Genomic DNA, 14,682 nt, shown 5'->3' with positions numbered 1-14,682 from the left:
TATGGTCCAGGATCCACTATGACGTTTGTTACACAATGCTGACTTTTACAATATTAGATAGATTCCTTTGGATACTTAATTTAGCATATTTAATTATATGGTCAAAAATGAACCGTGCCTGTTAGGAGCGAATTCTTATTAGCTACACGCTTTGCCTAAACCACGTGGTCGACCGTCAAAGAGAAAAAGAGGAAACAGCAATCATGTACATATATATATATATATATATATATATGGTCTCTGGATGAACCTTTTTAGGTTACAGACCGCAGGGGACGAACGCTGTGTGTGACATCAACCGTAAGATTCCTTTAGAGTTTTTCAAACACAGAGAATCTCTTTAATGCACTTGAAAAGTTGGGGTCTAGGCCAGCATTTATCAACCTAAGTTGGTGCCACAGTTACACTACCATAAGATTGCTTGAGTCTTAAATCAAACATTAAGTTACTCTAATTATAAATCTTGAGATTTTATTGTCATTATATTACAATACAATATGTTTGGTTTGATCTGTTGTGTTCATTCCTCCTTAAAAGCCAGGAAAATACGATATTGAGCAAAAGCTCGGTTAAATTACTTCTGGTGTAAATCAAGATGTTTGCTCCTGTTCCTGTTGTACATTTAGAGGACCTTCATAATTTGCATCCATCGACAAGCTCGATCCAGGCTTAACCGATGATGCCAGGGGAATAGACTGATTTCAGGCCCGACCTGAATTTTTCTTTAACAGCTGAAAGAAAAATAATATAGATCTCCATAAAAACCCAAGAGATTATGAATTTAATGGTAGCCTCACCATTCCGACTCCAATTTTGCTCTTGGAGTTGGCGCCTCATTTCATTAGTTCAAGGTATGCTCTCGTGAAAGAGTAGACTCAACCTGTGGAAAGGAAAATTTATCAGTTGTTGCAATCAACAATTAAAAAGCCAAAATCGATTTATTTTCCAAACAGCATCTCCCAAACAACAAGGCAACTCTCTTGACCCTTCCTCTTTTTAGAAAGATATATCAATTGAAGTTTGTGCGAATTAAAACCGGAAAACTACACATTATTTTCCGTTCATGCACTGCCTTTCAGGACATGAAAAAATTCACTTAATATTGCATTTTTTAAGACTGAATGAATTTCCCTTTGTTGGCAGGCTAAGCCTTGTGGTGAAAATTCGTTGCAAATGCATTGCGTTTAGAGATCAACACACTAGATATTCTTCAAGAGATAGGAAAATACTAAATGTAAAGTCCTCTGCGACCTAGAGAAGGAGGAAAAGGAAGAAAAGAGTTCGGGTAGATCTGATTGATATTTCCTGCATGCGATGTCATCCGCGTTTTGGCGTATCATTCAATAATCAAGACGTTCATGAACGCATACTGTTGTCAGAACTGATGAAAAGCAATTCAACAGGCCTTGTAAATTTTTAATGTGGTTTTCTAGCCGGGACCTTAAGAGAGGCTTTTGAATATAGACCAGGAAAATGAATTAGACAGGATTTTCCGTTGTTTCCAGTTTTCTTCTTAATGACAGATCAAGACAGAGAACAGTCGGTCTATCCAGCTTAACAGTAATTAGATAGCAGTGCAAAACAAACTGCTGGTAAAAAAACACTTGAATTTGCGTTTTGTTCTATTGAATAAACTAAAATAATAGTTCAGTGTGAATTCTTTTGTGCCACGGAATATTGGTTAAATAATCACTGCTTTTGTTAAAAATGGCTCCTGGCCATATTTACTGGCGGTAAAATTGGAAGAAGGCACTTTCTTACTCATCTAAATATTATGAGGTTCAATATCATACTGACGTTTCCCTGAACAAGTGTCTGGTTTTGAGATCTAAAATCCATAGTTGTCTGAAAGGGAGATAGGCCAATTCTGGTAAGCCGTCTGCAGCCATTTCTTACAATAGCAACAGTGATAGGACAGGCAATTTTTTTGCGGCACAAATGAAAATATTGTATAAACTACAACCACTCACCATGTCTAAAAGAATTTGGTTTATTCCAACAAGATAAATCCTCAAACTTTTTTTACCCTCGTTGAAGGACTCGCATTTTGGCAGCAAGAGTAAGAGTAAACCCAAAGTTCCTGAATCTCAATTAAACAGACCGACTGTACAAGCTCGTGACCGAAACAATACCATCCAAGTTTTCCACGCTGCCTTCGATTGTAAACTCTAGACCGTAGGTGTTGGCAACCGTCATCTTAAAAAGGGAGAGAAAGACTTATATCAGAGTTTCTTACCACTCTTTTGGACCAACGCCCAGCCGAGCCAAAATTTCCGCCGTCCGAACCAGCAGAGGCAAAACCTTGTAGCTGCCCAGGGCCCAGATAGACATCCTCTTCCTTCCACCTTGGCAGCGCCGCTTCCACCTGTTCGACTCCACAACACTCGCACAAAGCATCAGAAAAGTCCAAATCCTCAAAGGATACCGTTTACACGTTTGGGAAGCACTCTGCAGATTCTACATTTTGTTCTGCCAGATTTTTAAATGGGGTTTAAACGTGACAACATTGGCTTCTTAAGTATATACTTGTATTAAGAATTGGATATAAATTTTGACAAACCAGTGAATATTGGGTCTTAGATAAAATTAACTTGTGGCTTCTCCGAAATAATTTCAAAAGCAAATCAAAACGAGATTTCAATCAATTTACCTTTACGCAGACACGAATTGTGAAAATTTTGATTCAAGAGGTTAATAACTCCGCTTTATTCAAACGAACTAATCGCTACTTATATAATCTACACAGTTAAACACTCCCTATTAAATTATACAATAATTTGTTCCTTCTTGTATGTCATAATGATTAAGGTGAAGTTCCAGCGAAATCAACTGCATCAAACTGGCCAACAGACACAAAATCCAGAAGTAAATGTTATGGAGCTGACAAACACCACTTGACAGCTTTGCAGGAATCAAAACGCTGAGCAGCGGCGCACGTGAAACAATCCGACTGGCGAACAACCGTGGGAAACCGAGAATTCCAAGGCCGCCATCCTCTTCTCGTCCAGATTGGTGTCTCTCGAGTTTGAACCGAGAGCAAAAAATCACTGTTTGGATCGACGAGCGTGATGACGGGATTGAACCAAAAGCAAATCGCAGCCGGACTGAATCACCTCTACACAACTGGCAAAATAAACGCAGCGTCAAGACCAGAGTACCTTAGTGAGCTCAGTGAGAAGACGAGGAGTGTGAACGTATGTGCGTGAGTCTGGCTTACCTTATTAGAACAGCGACACTTCAATGGTGCGACCTTCGATGCACGCCCTGTTCATGGCATCTGAAAAACGCAAACGACGAAGATAAGGAACAATTCAGCATGTTAGGAAGTAATTGAACTCACTCATGGCTCGCACAGCTTCTCTGTGGGCGTTGAAGCGGACAAAGCCCGTATCCTTGTTTCGGATTTCAGCAAACTTGACATCTCCAAACTCCCTGAACTTGTCTCTCAGGTGCTGCCAGGTCACCGACGGAGGAAGCTGCGCATACAATTTCAATTTTTTACTGCACTATTTTTGGCATTAGCATGCAAACATTTGTCCAGTGTCTTGTCTAAGTCTAAAGAGATAATTTAATAACAAATACCAACTAGAAACTAAAGATTCTGATTCAGATAAAAAATTATTTTGTTAAGCAAATAAATAAGGCTGGCTCTAAATAATGTGTGAAATTTTGCCTCTCACAATAAGGCATACATATAATAAGGATGGTAGAAATGGAATACGACGAACTTCATTCCTAGTCCTAGTTACTTTGCTATTGTTTGCAAATGGCGAGTTAATAGGATCCAAGGCGGTTGTCGTATCCTGTGTGTCTACTAGAGCGTATTCAGCGTATTAAAGAAATGTTCCGTCAGCCATATTCCTGTTTAATTACTATTATTTTTTTTAATGAAATTCCATATTAAAAAATGGTTCTAGAAATTTATAAATAGTACCAACTACTACTAGGGTTAAGATTATAAGATAAGATTTTTGAGGAAAATTGTGGACATAGACACTTTTTAGGCTAAACATATAGGCACTTGAAAGAAAATAAACGTCGCAAAACAGTATTAAAATATAAATTTAATGCTGTCTTCAAATGAGTTTTTCTGATATAAATGGGATAAATTCTGACCAAGATATTAATATTACATATTTTGCATATTTTGAAACAAAATTCATTCTCGTTAAGTTCCTGAAAAATATTTTCTTATCATGCCGGAATTCCAGGAAAAAGCAGGACACTTCTTGTTTCCTGTGTCCATTTCCTGTCTTGGAATGCGCTCTAGTGTCTACCATCATTAATAAGGTAATGTCAAAAAATGGTATTCGTCCCTTGTTGCTTAAATGCTCCATTTACTAAACTTCCTTTTCACTGCAAGTTTTGGCGTCAAAGTAGCTCCCTATTTTATTTAAAAATAGAATATGTGTAAGAAAAAAAATTCTTATATTCATCACAATAATTTTGAGAATACAAACTTTCAATATTAAATTTCCAAAACTTGTCAAGGGAAAGAATTTTTAAGCGGCAATGTTGAACTTACATTCCTGATGACGATTGTATCAGACTCTGGCTTCACAGGCGACGCTCCATCATTGGGTCTTCCCTGGCCAGTGTTGTACCCTAAAATCCAATTAAATATCGAAATATGAGGTCAAATGCAACAGATTACCCCCATCAAAAACGTCCAGCGCAATGTCAACTGTCAAATTTGAGTTACTTAGATTAAAGAGTGTTAGATTAAATCGCAGCAAAACACTAACCTTGGTTGCGGAACTCCATGCTGTCGTCCATGCCCTGGTAGGGCGAGTTGATGTCATAGTTTCTGCCTCCGTACGAAGCCTGGTTTCCAGAGCTGTAGCCGCCGCCTCCAGAGCTCTGCGGGGTTCTTCCATAGCGGTCGTTGCTGCCGCCGCCGCCGGAATTGCTTCCTCCAAAGCTGGCTGCACCGTTTCCAGAGCCGCCTCCAAAGCCAGATGGCGTTCCCGCAGCACTCATTGACCCAGACACCTGACATTCATCGATTTAACTTACTTGGTAACTTCAAAAATTCAGTACAAAGCAAAGCAAATATTCATTAAAAAATCTAAACAAACGATTGCAGAGAGGAGAGAAAACTCCATTAATCGATCAATTTTTCAAATTTTTAATAATTTCAATTTTTGTTTCTCGTTTACTCTTATCAAAAAATAATAAGTACACACCATTTTAACAGTGGGGGCGAGTAAAAAAAACTTACAAAAGTTACACAATATAAATAAAACACACTTCACCCTCGTATCTTTAACACTTCCTCTAATCTCTTATTCTGACAAGTTTCAGCTTCACAGTAGAGCAAGGATATTTAAACTAATTTTAGCTAAAATTCCCAAAAGTGTTTGTCCTGGGCTTAGAGCATTGTAAATGTTAATGAGGTATCTGCTGAGCAAATTATGGTATTCTGAAAGCTGATGAAATTTTCTATTTTTAACAAAAGCAATTTTCCAACTGAGAATATAGTTGTTTTTTATCAAAAGCGGAACTAATTCTGAAAAAAGTGACTTTAGTAAGTAATGAATGATGGTTAACCTTGATAAATATGCCATAAGTTTCAGTCTGAAGAGTTAATTTTGAGAAACAAACGATGCACTTAATAAGAGCCAAAAAACTACATGTTTTGCTCTGAAAGTGTAAGAAAAAACGGCTATACAACCAAAAAAGGTTGTCAACCTGACGAATTAAAATATTATAATTGATCAAACAAAAATTATAGCACTTACTTGAGGACCAGTCGAGTAGGAGTTGGTGGGCACACTGCCGGTGCTATATCCCGGCATTCCACTGGGTGCCGTGCTTCCCAAATTCGTGGTGGGTGCGGGGCCAGCGAGCCCGGCGCCGCTAGAGAGACCTCCGGTCGGACCCATGCCCACCGCTTGGCCCATGCCTCCGTTGGGGCCCATGACCCCAGCAGTTCCCATTCCCGTCACAGGGCCTATGCCCCCTGCGGCCCCGATGCCTCCGGCGGCGCCCATGGTGGCGTTAGGCCCCAGCCCGGCAGCGCTAGCCATCGCCACAGCCAGGTCAGGCGTGGCCCCCGTCTGGCCGAGCGCGGTCAGCAGGCTGCCCAAGTTTCCAGAGCTTAGGCTGGCAAGCAGGTTGTTGGGCAGCATATTCAGGTTGGCCATTTGGCCACTTGCGTTTGGAAAGTTCATGCCGGTCATGCTTGCTGCCATGTTTGGCATGTTCATTCCTGTGTGCAACAAAATCAAATTTTACGGCTGATAAGGTGTAGTAAAAGTTAATGCATGAAGAAAATCATGAGAAATTGAAATTAACTCAAGATCTTTTAACTAAATTAAAAAATTACAGCTTTTAAATTTGATAGCTTCAGGTAAGTGAAAAAGATCTCCATTTTATTTAAATGTTTAAAAAAATACAATAACAGATTTGTAATCAGTTGTATCATAATTTTCCTCCTACATATAAAAAGATAAAAAAATGTACAAGTACATACTCATTCCCAGCCTGCTACTTACCCATATTTGGTCCTGGTCCCATCGCTGTTCCACCCATTTGGTTGACAGGGTTGGCCATATTCATATTCTGTATTTGAGCGTTTTGAATATGCATTGGAATGCTTCCTTTAAAAATACAAAAAATAATATCTTAATTAAAAGTTGTAATTTAAAAAATGTTCATTACGGCAACTATTTCTCTCATAATTCAATATAATATTTCAACAAAATCAAATCTGCGGTTTGAGCATTCTCAAGCTTACTTGAAACATCAGTTAGTGCTCGGCCATTCTCGCCCAACCCCATGCCAATTCCCTTCAACCCATCAGGCAGTCTGGGCATGTTGTTTTCCGGCTTGTCGTTGACCCGGTCCATGCGGACAATTAAGGAGCGGTCGAAGAGCATTTGCTGGTGCAGCATGGCTGTGAAAATTATCATTATAAGTAAAAGAACAGGCTAAGAAAGGTATCAAAACCCACAGATTGCTTGCACGGACTCAACCGGGTGATCGAAAACCACAACTCCGTGTCCCCTGCTCTTGCCATCCCTGTCCTTGTTGATTTCGGCGCGGATAACTTTGCCAGCCAAGCTGAACACCTCTTCCAGCTTCTTGTCGTCAACTTTGTAGTCAAGCTAAAGGATTAACGTTTTTAGTTTTTGTGAGAAGATTAGTGAGAATTTGTTTGAAACTATATAATTTTAGATAGTTACTAAAATTAACATTTTTATCTTTAAATATGTTCAAAAATTTAATAGCAAAAATTTCAACTTACTTTAAACGTAAATATTAAATAATATCAAAATGTAACCAAAACTCAACTGAATAGCAAATTTCACTCTTCTTGTTTTCAAATTATTAATTTTTTCTAGTAAAAAAAATTCTTTAATCTTGATTATAAAATTTACTTGCATTAGCAACAAAAACCCTGTTGACCAGGGGTCCCTTGATATCAAGCGACTCAAGGAAGGCCGGGCTGAGTCCGTAAGTGAATCCCCAGCCTTCAGGAGAGCCACTGCGTTGCTCGTTGTTGGAGTTCCAGCGACTACCACCGCCGCTACCGCCACCTCTGTCCTCATTGTTCATGTTCCTGCGAGGACTCCTGGCCCTTCTTGGCTCGTCACCTGTCTCCTCCTTGACCACAAGCTTGCGGCCACGTACCTCAAACCGGTGCATCTTCTCAATAGCCTTTCTTGCCAAGTCTGGTGAGTTGAACTCGATGATACCAGTGCCCTTAGGAGAGTCGAAGATTTCAACGAAAGCCACCTCACCAACTGCGAATTCGTGGTTAAAAATAAGCATTTACATACCTCAAAACTAAAGTGGGGTCATTCATAAACTAATTTAATACATCATGCACAATTTAAGCCAAGTAAATTATAATTATGAAGAACCAAAATAAATATATATATGCCTTCATCTCTGAACAGGTCCTTCAGCTCTTGCCAACGGAACTCGTAGGGAATGTTGGAAATGTGAACTCTGCGCTCCTGGATGCCGCCTCGTCTCCTGCCCCGTTCCGGGCTGCCACTGCGGCGCCTTTCACGCTTCACAGGCCTGTCTCTGATAGGAGACCTCGATCTGCAGAAAATTTGATGTTAAATGTATTTAGCCTAGTTGAATGGCACAAAACTTGTTTATAATGGCATAAAAATATTAAATTTTGTGGCTGAAAGAATTATTAACTTTATGTATCATACTGTCCTCTAATATTTTTCCGATCATTTTGAGGACGACTAAATCGTACCTGTTTCTATTTGAGTTGCCGTTTTGGTTGTCCATGTTACCGGTGATAGGCTCAAACGCCGAAATCTTGGGCATAGATCGAGTGGCGCGGAAAAATGTGAAAATAGGAAAAGTGGATGATGCTGATGCTGTGTTTGCAAACAGAACAGACACAGACCGGTTCCTTAAACAAAGATGGCGGTGCCAACTCAATTCATCTCTTCCATTTGTGACGTAATTGAACGAGTGATCTGTCTTGTACGCCCCCTGGTATTTGAATTTCAGCGCGGAGCTGTAAGGAGTGCTGCTCATCAATGAATTCATATAATCACAACTCACATTCCACGCATTCATAGTTTATTCTCCATTTAACAAGCTTGGTTTTTTTCGATGAGAGATTACAAAACCAAAATCAAAACTATGGGGGACTCACGCTTTCCGATCCCTCACACAATTTGCTCGGATGGGAAGAATCAACGTAAATAGTGCCCTATCCTAGCGAGGAGTGTGAGTTTTGAGCAAAAATGTGTCTTCCATGTATCGCTGAGGAATATTAAAATTGCTTAGTTAAATTTGACTAAGGTGACTATAAGTGTTTAATAAACGAAATTAATTAAATTTGACTAAAAATTATTGTTAAAAGAAGCTAGACGAAGATTATGTTTGTGCCAACAGCGACTGGAAGACCATGGCCAAGCCTGCCAACTGCTGTATTATAATTATATCGGTTTGTCTACGACTAAATGGATGGCCCCAGGTAGCTTTTAGCTTCCCTTCCATTTAATATTATTATATTTTTTGATTGCTTGAATAGAAACTGAGGCATGGAACACAGCTACACTTTTATGTTCTAGACGTCTCAAAAAATTGGAAGTATAAAAAATAATTTTCAAAGAAACCATTTGATTAAGATTTATTTTATTCAAACGATTCATACTAGTAACACTTTGTACCTCATTTTCATTAGCATTACTGGTTAGGATATCAGACTTATTTTACTTCAAATTAGGGATTCTTCTCGTATATCCACTTTTACCTCGAGTCCTGGTTCTGGCAGTTCCGTTTTGCATCCACACCTGCATCGAATTCTTGATTTTCTCATCGTTAGTTTCAGCAAACTTGCTTGAAGCCCTCACAAGACCTATTTTAAAAGTCAATCACATTACAAACTAATCAAGTGAACTTTTTTAAAAGCAAACTTACAAAAAATTAGATCTTTGAATCTGCTGTTACCGATGCCAAATTTTCCATTATTATTAGTCCCATTCCAATTGATTTGGGTAGCTAAGACTTTACTGATGAAAATCCTCATGTATAAGTAGACACGTTTGGCTAGGGTTTCTTCACCGGCAATCAGCCAATATTTTTCAACCTAAAAAGGGTTTATTTATTGTTATTTTTCTTCAGTAAAAGAGCTTTTTTAAATTCAAGCTGTTCAAATTATTAACCACTTACCAACGCACTGCACAAGTCTTTGTTCTCTTCGAGAGCAGCATTAAAGAAGTCAAAATCTTTCTTTGATTTCATTGGGATGACGTGGGCAACCATTGCTATTCTTTCTTTGGCACTGACACCTGCTAAGGACCGGCAGTTGGGATGATAATCAACTATTCAAAGAGTAATTATATAAAATTTGAAGATGTAAAAACAAAAAATAAAATATCACCAATTTGTGTGTAATTTACGGTTTGCTCACCAAAGCCCGGAGCAGCCAAAACCTTTTTGGCTTCCTCTCCTGCAGCTGTCAGCAGAAGCAAGTCTGGAAAAACGCAAGCTATTCAAGACACATCATCATCTAGAATTAAAGAAATAAAGATACCATTATTTATCAAGGGACTATTAGTTGACTCATCGCTCTTGACGCAAGGAATTTCCTGGACAGTGTAACCGCAATCAGGGTCAGCCTGAGGATAGGAGTCTGAATCCTGATCATTGTTGCTGTCCTCCAGAACATATGGAGGTTCAACGTCATTTGCCTGTTCACCTTCTGAGTCACCCTCGTCATCTGAGTCTTCATCCTCATCAGCCTCGACGCATTCCATGCTGACTTTGGTGACAGTACGAACACTGAAATTCACTTCTTCCAATATGGGTGAAAATATGGCTTTTAAGCCACGCAGCAATTCCGAAGTGGCACACTGAGGAAGGCAATCATTTTGCTCAAGCCATCCGCCCATGAAATTCATGTAATCTCTGCGCATCTGGCGCGCTCTGGAACCACTAATCAGAACATCAGATCCAGAAGCACATTCAGAGCCAATGAGTTTTTGCTTTTTCGCACTTGAAGGGGTGTGCGAATGTGACACGTTTCCTGAGTCAAACGAATCAAATGAGGACCGACTGTTGGCATTATGTTGGGTCTGTGACACATCCTGGTCATGAAAATCGTGACTTCTTGCATACCCAACACGGTTGCGTGATTCGGCATTTCTTTTATATTCTTTTGAAGTTGTTGATGGTTGAATCCTGATTGAGTTTGAGGACATCCTCAGAGAGTAGTTGCACTAGATGAAATGCAGAATGGACGTCTATCACAGGATATTAATTTTATCCTACGCCTCCTTCTGAAAATGAATGAAAATACGTATAAAATACACACAAATTTTTTTGTTTGGTTATGTATTTTGATACACATTATGCCGCCTGTAAAAGTGACATTTTCTTGTCTTAATGCAATGCAATATCATGAAATTTACATTATTATAATAACATAGATCACCCTCACCCTGCTATGGTCATTTGGTCAACCAAAATTGGAAAGTATAGTAAAAAAATGTTCCCGAGATCCGCTAGTTTAGTTGTCACAGGCCCCGGCTTGCGATTTTCAATTTTCGCTTTTGTATTTTCGCTTTTGTATAATAGTTATGTATCTAGTATGGCACTTTCTTGATTTAAAAAAAAAACCTGTGCGAGTGAGGACTGTGAAGCAAATTCACGACAAAGAAAGGTTATGCATGTAATGTAATTGGCGGGTATATTAGGAGAGGCTCACTTGCAATGCGAACGTCAAAAAGGGTTGCTTCAGTGGACTGCCCCATTTTCAGCCTCACGACTCACAAAGATTGAGTCAGATTGTGTGATACATATGACTACATATTATACATACATATATATATACATTATTACATACATATTATATCATACATACACATTTATGTACTATGTAGCTACATGTTAGCGTCCTTCTTACATGTTATGAATCCTTTCTTTCCAATGTTGAGAGTACGATACTTTTCCGCGAGTATCATACAATAAAGGCACGTCGCATGAAAACGATCTTTAGGTTTGCTTTTGTTGTTGTTGTTTTGTTGTTGCCCTTGCTTTCCACCTCTGGTCTCTGGTTAGTTTAGGTTAGTTCTGGTCAGCCCCTGCTCACTCATATGGCGCGAAAATGAGCCAGCTAAGAAGTTCTGCAGCCACACACAGGTGGCAGGTCGATAGCTTTTTAAGCCAATCAGAGGCCGTCTCGGAGTTTGTTGCCTGTTACGCCCACGAAAAACTCCGCACATACGCCCCTCTTCGCCTCCCTCTGCCCGGTTCTGGTTGCAACGCAGAACGCACGCGTACGCGTGTTGACAGTGTTGACACTGTTGACGCAGGGGCGGGGCGGGAGAGAGGGTGAGCGTGTGATTGGACGGCTCTCACATAGAGCCAAGCGCGCGAAATTTTGCTTCTTCTTGACAATCTTGACAATATAATTTTAACCTTCCCAGGTCATTTCCGTTGCGTCTTTTCTTTCTCTAGGGGGAGAATAATTTGTTCACATTCATTCAGAGTTGAGGGTTAGTTAGAGCCATAAGGGTTTAAAATTTTTAACTAGGGAATCATTAATTTACGATTAAAATATAAAAAATAACAGTGGAAAATAGAGAAAACAGAATTATGGAATTATTAATTATAATATTATGCTCTACTTGCAACAGATGTAAATTACAAAAATACAAATAATGAAAGGTACACGCATTTAATATTTAATGTTTCATATATTTAGCAGGCGGTGCAATATCCTTGGTATGAGGTGATAAAGGACATGAAATCTGATTGCCTAAAAATGTTAAATATATGTTTATGTGAATCTCAAAATTCCGAAAATCAAAGTGCTGTCGGATTTTTTCGAACCAGCCTCTATGTTAGTATACAATCGCTGCACAAAGAAAGCGACCAGCTTTTTGTTGCAGAAAACATACATGTACATAATTTTTTTTCCTAGATTTGGCTCCCCTATTAAGTGCTTGAATTTAAAATTATAACTCCTCCAAATTTGTGTTCTTGATAAAAAAGACGGAATTCATTTTCTTGTCTTTATTTTCGTATAAACTTTGTCTTTTAAATTTACTTCCAGTATGTTCTCGTATTTTCACGATTTGGTTCAAAACGTTATTTTTTATATTTTAATACATCAAAATAAAAATTATTTTTTGGGGGTTGAATTTGTACCACCATAACTTTCTTTAAGAGCAATATAACTGAACTTTTAATTGAAAAAACACTTGTTCAATTTGGAAACATTTAAACTTGGAGAGTTTAATGGTAGAAACCAAAAATACAATTTTTGTTGATTTTTTTTTAAATATATGTATATCATTATTTGTCTTTTCTAAGGAGCTTATACACAAATTCGTGAAATTTATTTTAATTAGTAGGGAAAATCTTTTAAAAGAAAATAAACAATTGTATAATATTATATTAAAAATGGCTAGAAATGAGTCAACTAACGATATTTTTTTCCGCAGGATAAAAATGCAAATACATACACGAGAGAAAAATCTAATTGGAATCTATTTTACATACGTTCCATCGATAATTTTTTTGTAAACATATTGCCTCGATAGAGTAATAATTTTGTGTTTCAGAATAAAAAGGAACAAAATTGCCACGAAGCCGAAATCTCATGAAAGATTTTCTCCATTTTTACCTTTTTAAAGAAGCGTTATAATAATTTCTTCCTGACTTTATTTAAGCTGTGTCACAGTGAATATTTTGTATGAAATAGCCGAAAAATTGCAAAAAATGTAGTAATTGAGGAATCTATTGGCAGCTTATTGCTAGTTAGAAAACCAAGGCCTTTCGCAACTAACGAGTTGGAGTTCTTCCTTACAATTAGAGTACTCCATTGCACAGCTCATTTTCGCGCCAATACAGCACTTCCATTCCCGCTCTTCACACAGTTCACATTCCGCGTGACAGATGGCACTGGCAGTCAAATTTGGCGGGTCAGACGAGTTTCCTGGTGTTCCGGTCTGCGACGTCTGCGTTTGTTTACGTCTCTCCCTCCTCCTCCTCCTCACAGACGCATGCATCAATTTCATCACAAGATCGTTCACTGATTGTTCACGTTCGTGACGGAAGCTGCCGCGACTGTACCGCTTTGACGGCTTTTCGACCGATTCGACGAGACGACTGCCAAAGAGGAGCTTAACTGCCGAAACAGGTGAGTGCCGAAAAAGCTACCGAAACACCCCCGGCGACCAAAGTCCCCCTGCAAGGGCGGAATGGGCTCCGAAGCGGTCCGGACCGAATTCGGCGGGCTACTTCAATCCGCGGTTTAGTTTTGGATATTGATATTTTCTAAGAGGGCCGGAAGGTTGTTAATAGTTTAAGTCGGCTGGAATTTCTCTGGTGGGCCAAGCACATGGCAATGTTTGTAAACAGTCAGGGGCAGGTGAATGAAATATACGAACAATAACAACGTAATCCTACGCGAGTGGACGCGGCCGACTCCTCTGTGCCGTACAATTACGTAGTAAACAGGCCCGAGTTTACGTTTTACGGCTTTGTTTCGCCAGAGGAGCCGTATTTTTCATTTGGTCAGTATGTAGCGAATTTATTACAGATTTAATTATCAATAAACGTGACAACGGAATCGATTGTGCCCTGCCACTTGCCACGCCCCCGAAATTAATACCCAATTTTGTGATTGAAGTTTACGGGATATTGTTATGCTTAAATAAAAACGGGAAGTTTTTTGTTTATCGGGTTTATCGTAATCAAACCGCTCGACTGAAATAGAAACTCGTTATGGTAACGCAAAAATTATTACATATTGCTTCTACCGTCCTACCTCACGCTAAATGCTTCAGAATTTTTATTCTACCAAAAATTGTAATTCGCATATTAAGAGTCTCAGGGTTTATTTAGAAGGATTTTTATTTAATTTTGAATAATGAATTGAATTTAATTGCTAAAGGATTGTTTTGTTATCGATTTTAATCTTAAAATTAATTTTAGCTTTGGTTGAAATGTCAAAGGGTAAAAATAAAGTGCTCGTATAATTTTGAAATATTATTAGAAACAAATTAGCAAAATGCTGGGATTTATATAATTCGTATGACATTATGACCGTGAAAAATTATAATGACGCAATCACAATTAAAAAAGATATCAGCCAGAAACAAACATTAAATTTATCATTTGATCGTGTTTTTTCTTTACTTTCCCTTGCTCTGATTCATACATCTCGCCATATTAGTACGTCTTTTAATA

General features: G+C 38.6%; 3 protein-coding genes across 14 annotated transcripts in view; 1 reads left to right on the top strand and 2 right to left on the bottom strand.

The window, feature by feature from the left end:
• Positions 1 to 445: 445 nt before the first annotated feature.
• On the bottom strand, positions 446 to 8,390 carry LOC135935715 (myelin expression factor 2-like). 7 transcript variants are annotated; one of them, XM_065478253.1, is made up of 14 exons: positions 8,222 to 8,390; positions 7,889 to 8,055; positions 7,387 to 7,748; positions 6,956 to 7,109; positions 6,740 to 6,898; positions 6,498 to 6,602; positions 5,742 to 6,211; positions 4,746 to 4,992; positions 4,655 to 4,684; positions 4,526 to 4,605; positions 3,341 to 3,476; positions 2,237 to 3,277; positions 798 to 880; positions 446 to 731 (listed from the first exon to the last, which is right to left on the bottom strand). In XM_065478253.1, the coding sequence occupies exons 1-12, from the start codon at positions 8,293 to 8,295 to the stop codon at positions 3,222 to 3,224; spliced, it is 2,040 nt and encodes a 679-aa protein (XP_065334325.1). In that variant the 5' UTR covers positions 8,296 to 8,390; the 3' UTR covers positions 446 to 731; positions 798 to 880; positions 2,237 to 3,221. The 7 variants fall into 7 exon arrangements, with proteins under 7 accessions (XP_065334325.1, XP_065334327.1, XP_065334326.1 ...); XM_065478255.1 differs by having other exon boundaries at positions 798 to 3,167; positions 3,218 to 3,277; XM_065478254.1 differs by having other exon boundaries at positions 798 to 3,158; positions 3,218 to 3,277.
• Positions 8,391 to 9,100: 710 nt separating this feature from the next.
• LOC135935474 (uncharacterized) lies at positions 9,101 to 11,551 on the bottom strand. Of its 6 annotated transcripts, XM_065477827.1 has the most exons (7): positions 11,390 to 11,551; positions 10,603 to 10,763; positions 10,019 to 10,539; positions 9,866 to 9,958; positions 9,655 to 9,806; positions 9,403 to 9,571; positions 9,101 to 9,340 (listed from the first exon to the last, which is right to left on the bottom strand). In XM_065477827.1, the coding sequence occupies exons 2-7, from the start codon at positions 10,683 to 10,685 to the stop codon at positions 9,195 to 9,197; spliced, it is 1,164 nt and encodes a 387-aa protein (XP_065333899.1). In that variant the 5' UTR covers positions 10,686 to 10,763; positions 11,390 to 11,551; the 3' UTR covers positions 9,101 to 9,194. The 6 variants fall into 6 exon arrangements, with proteins under 6 accessions (XP_065333899.1, XP_065333893.1, XP_065333898.1 ...); XM_065477821.1 differs by having other exon boundaries at positions 10,019 to 10,763; positions 11,390 to 11,550; XM_065477826.1 differs by having other exon boundaries at positions 9,896 to 9,958; positions 10,019 to 10,763; positions 11,390 to 11,550.
• Positions 11,552 to 13,475: 1,924 nt separating this feature from the next.
• LOC135937142 (insulin-like peptide receptor) overlaps positions 13,476 to 14,682 on the top strand; it is a 110,728-nt gene continuing 109,521 nt past the window's right edge. Inside the window, exon 1 of the mRNA XM_065480229.1 lies at positions 13,476 to 13,630. The gene's annotated coding sequence lies outside the window, so the exon portion shown is untranslated. The remainder of the gene's footprint in view (positions 13,631 to 14,682) is intronic.

Source organism: Cloeon dipterum, chromosome 2 (genome assembly GCF_949628265.1).
Source record: "Cloeon dipterum chromosome 2, ieCloDipt1.1, whole genome shotgun sequence".
In the NCBI taxonomy this organism is placed as follows: Eukaryota; Metazoa; Arthropoda; class Insecta; order Ephemeroptera; family Baetidae; genus Cloeon; species Cloeon dipterum.
The sequence above is the reverse complement of the archived record's forward strand: the minus strand, read 5'-3'. Positions and strand labels throughout refer to the sequence as shown.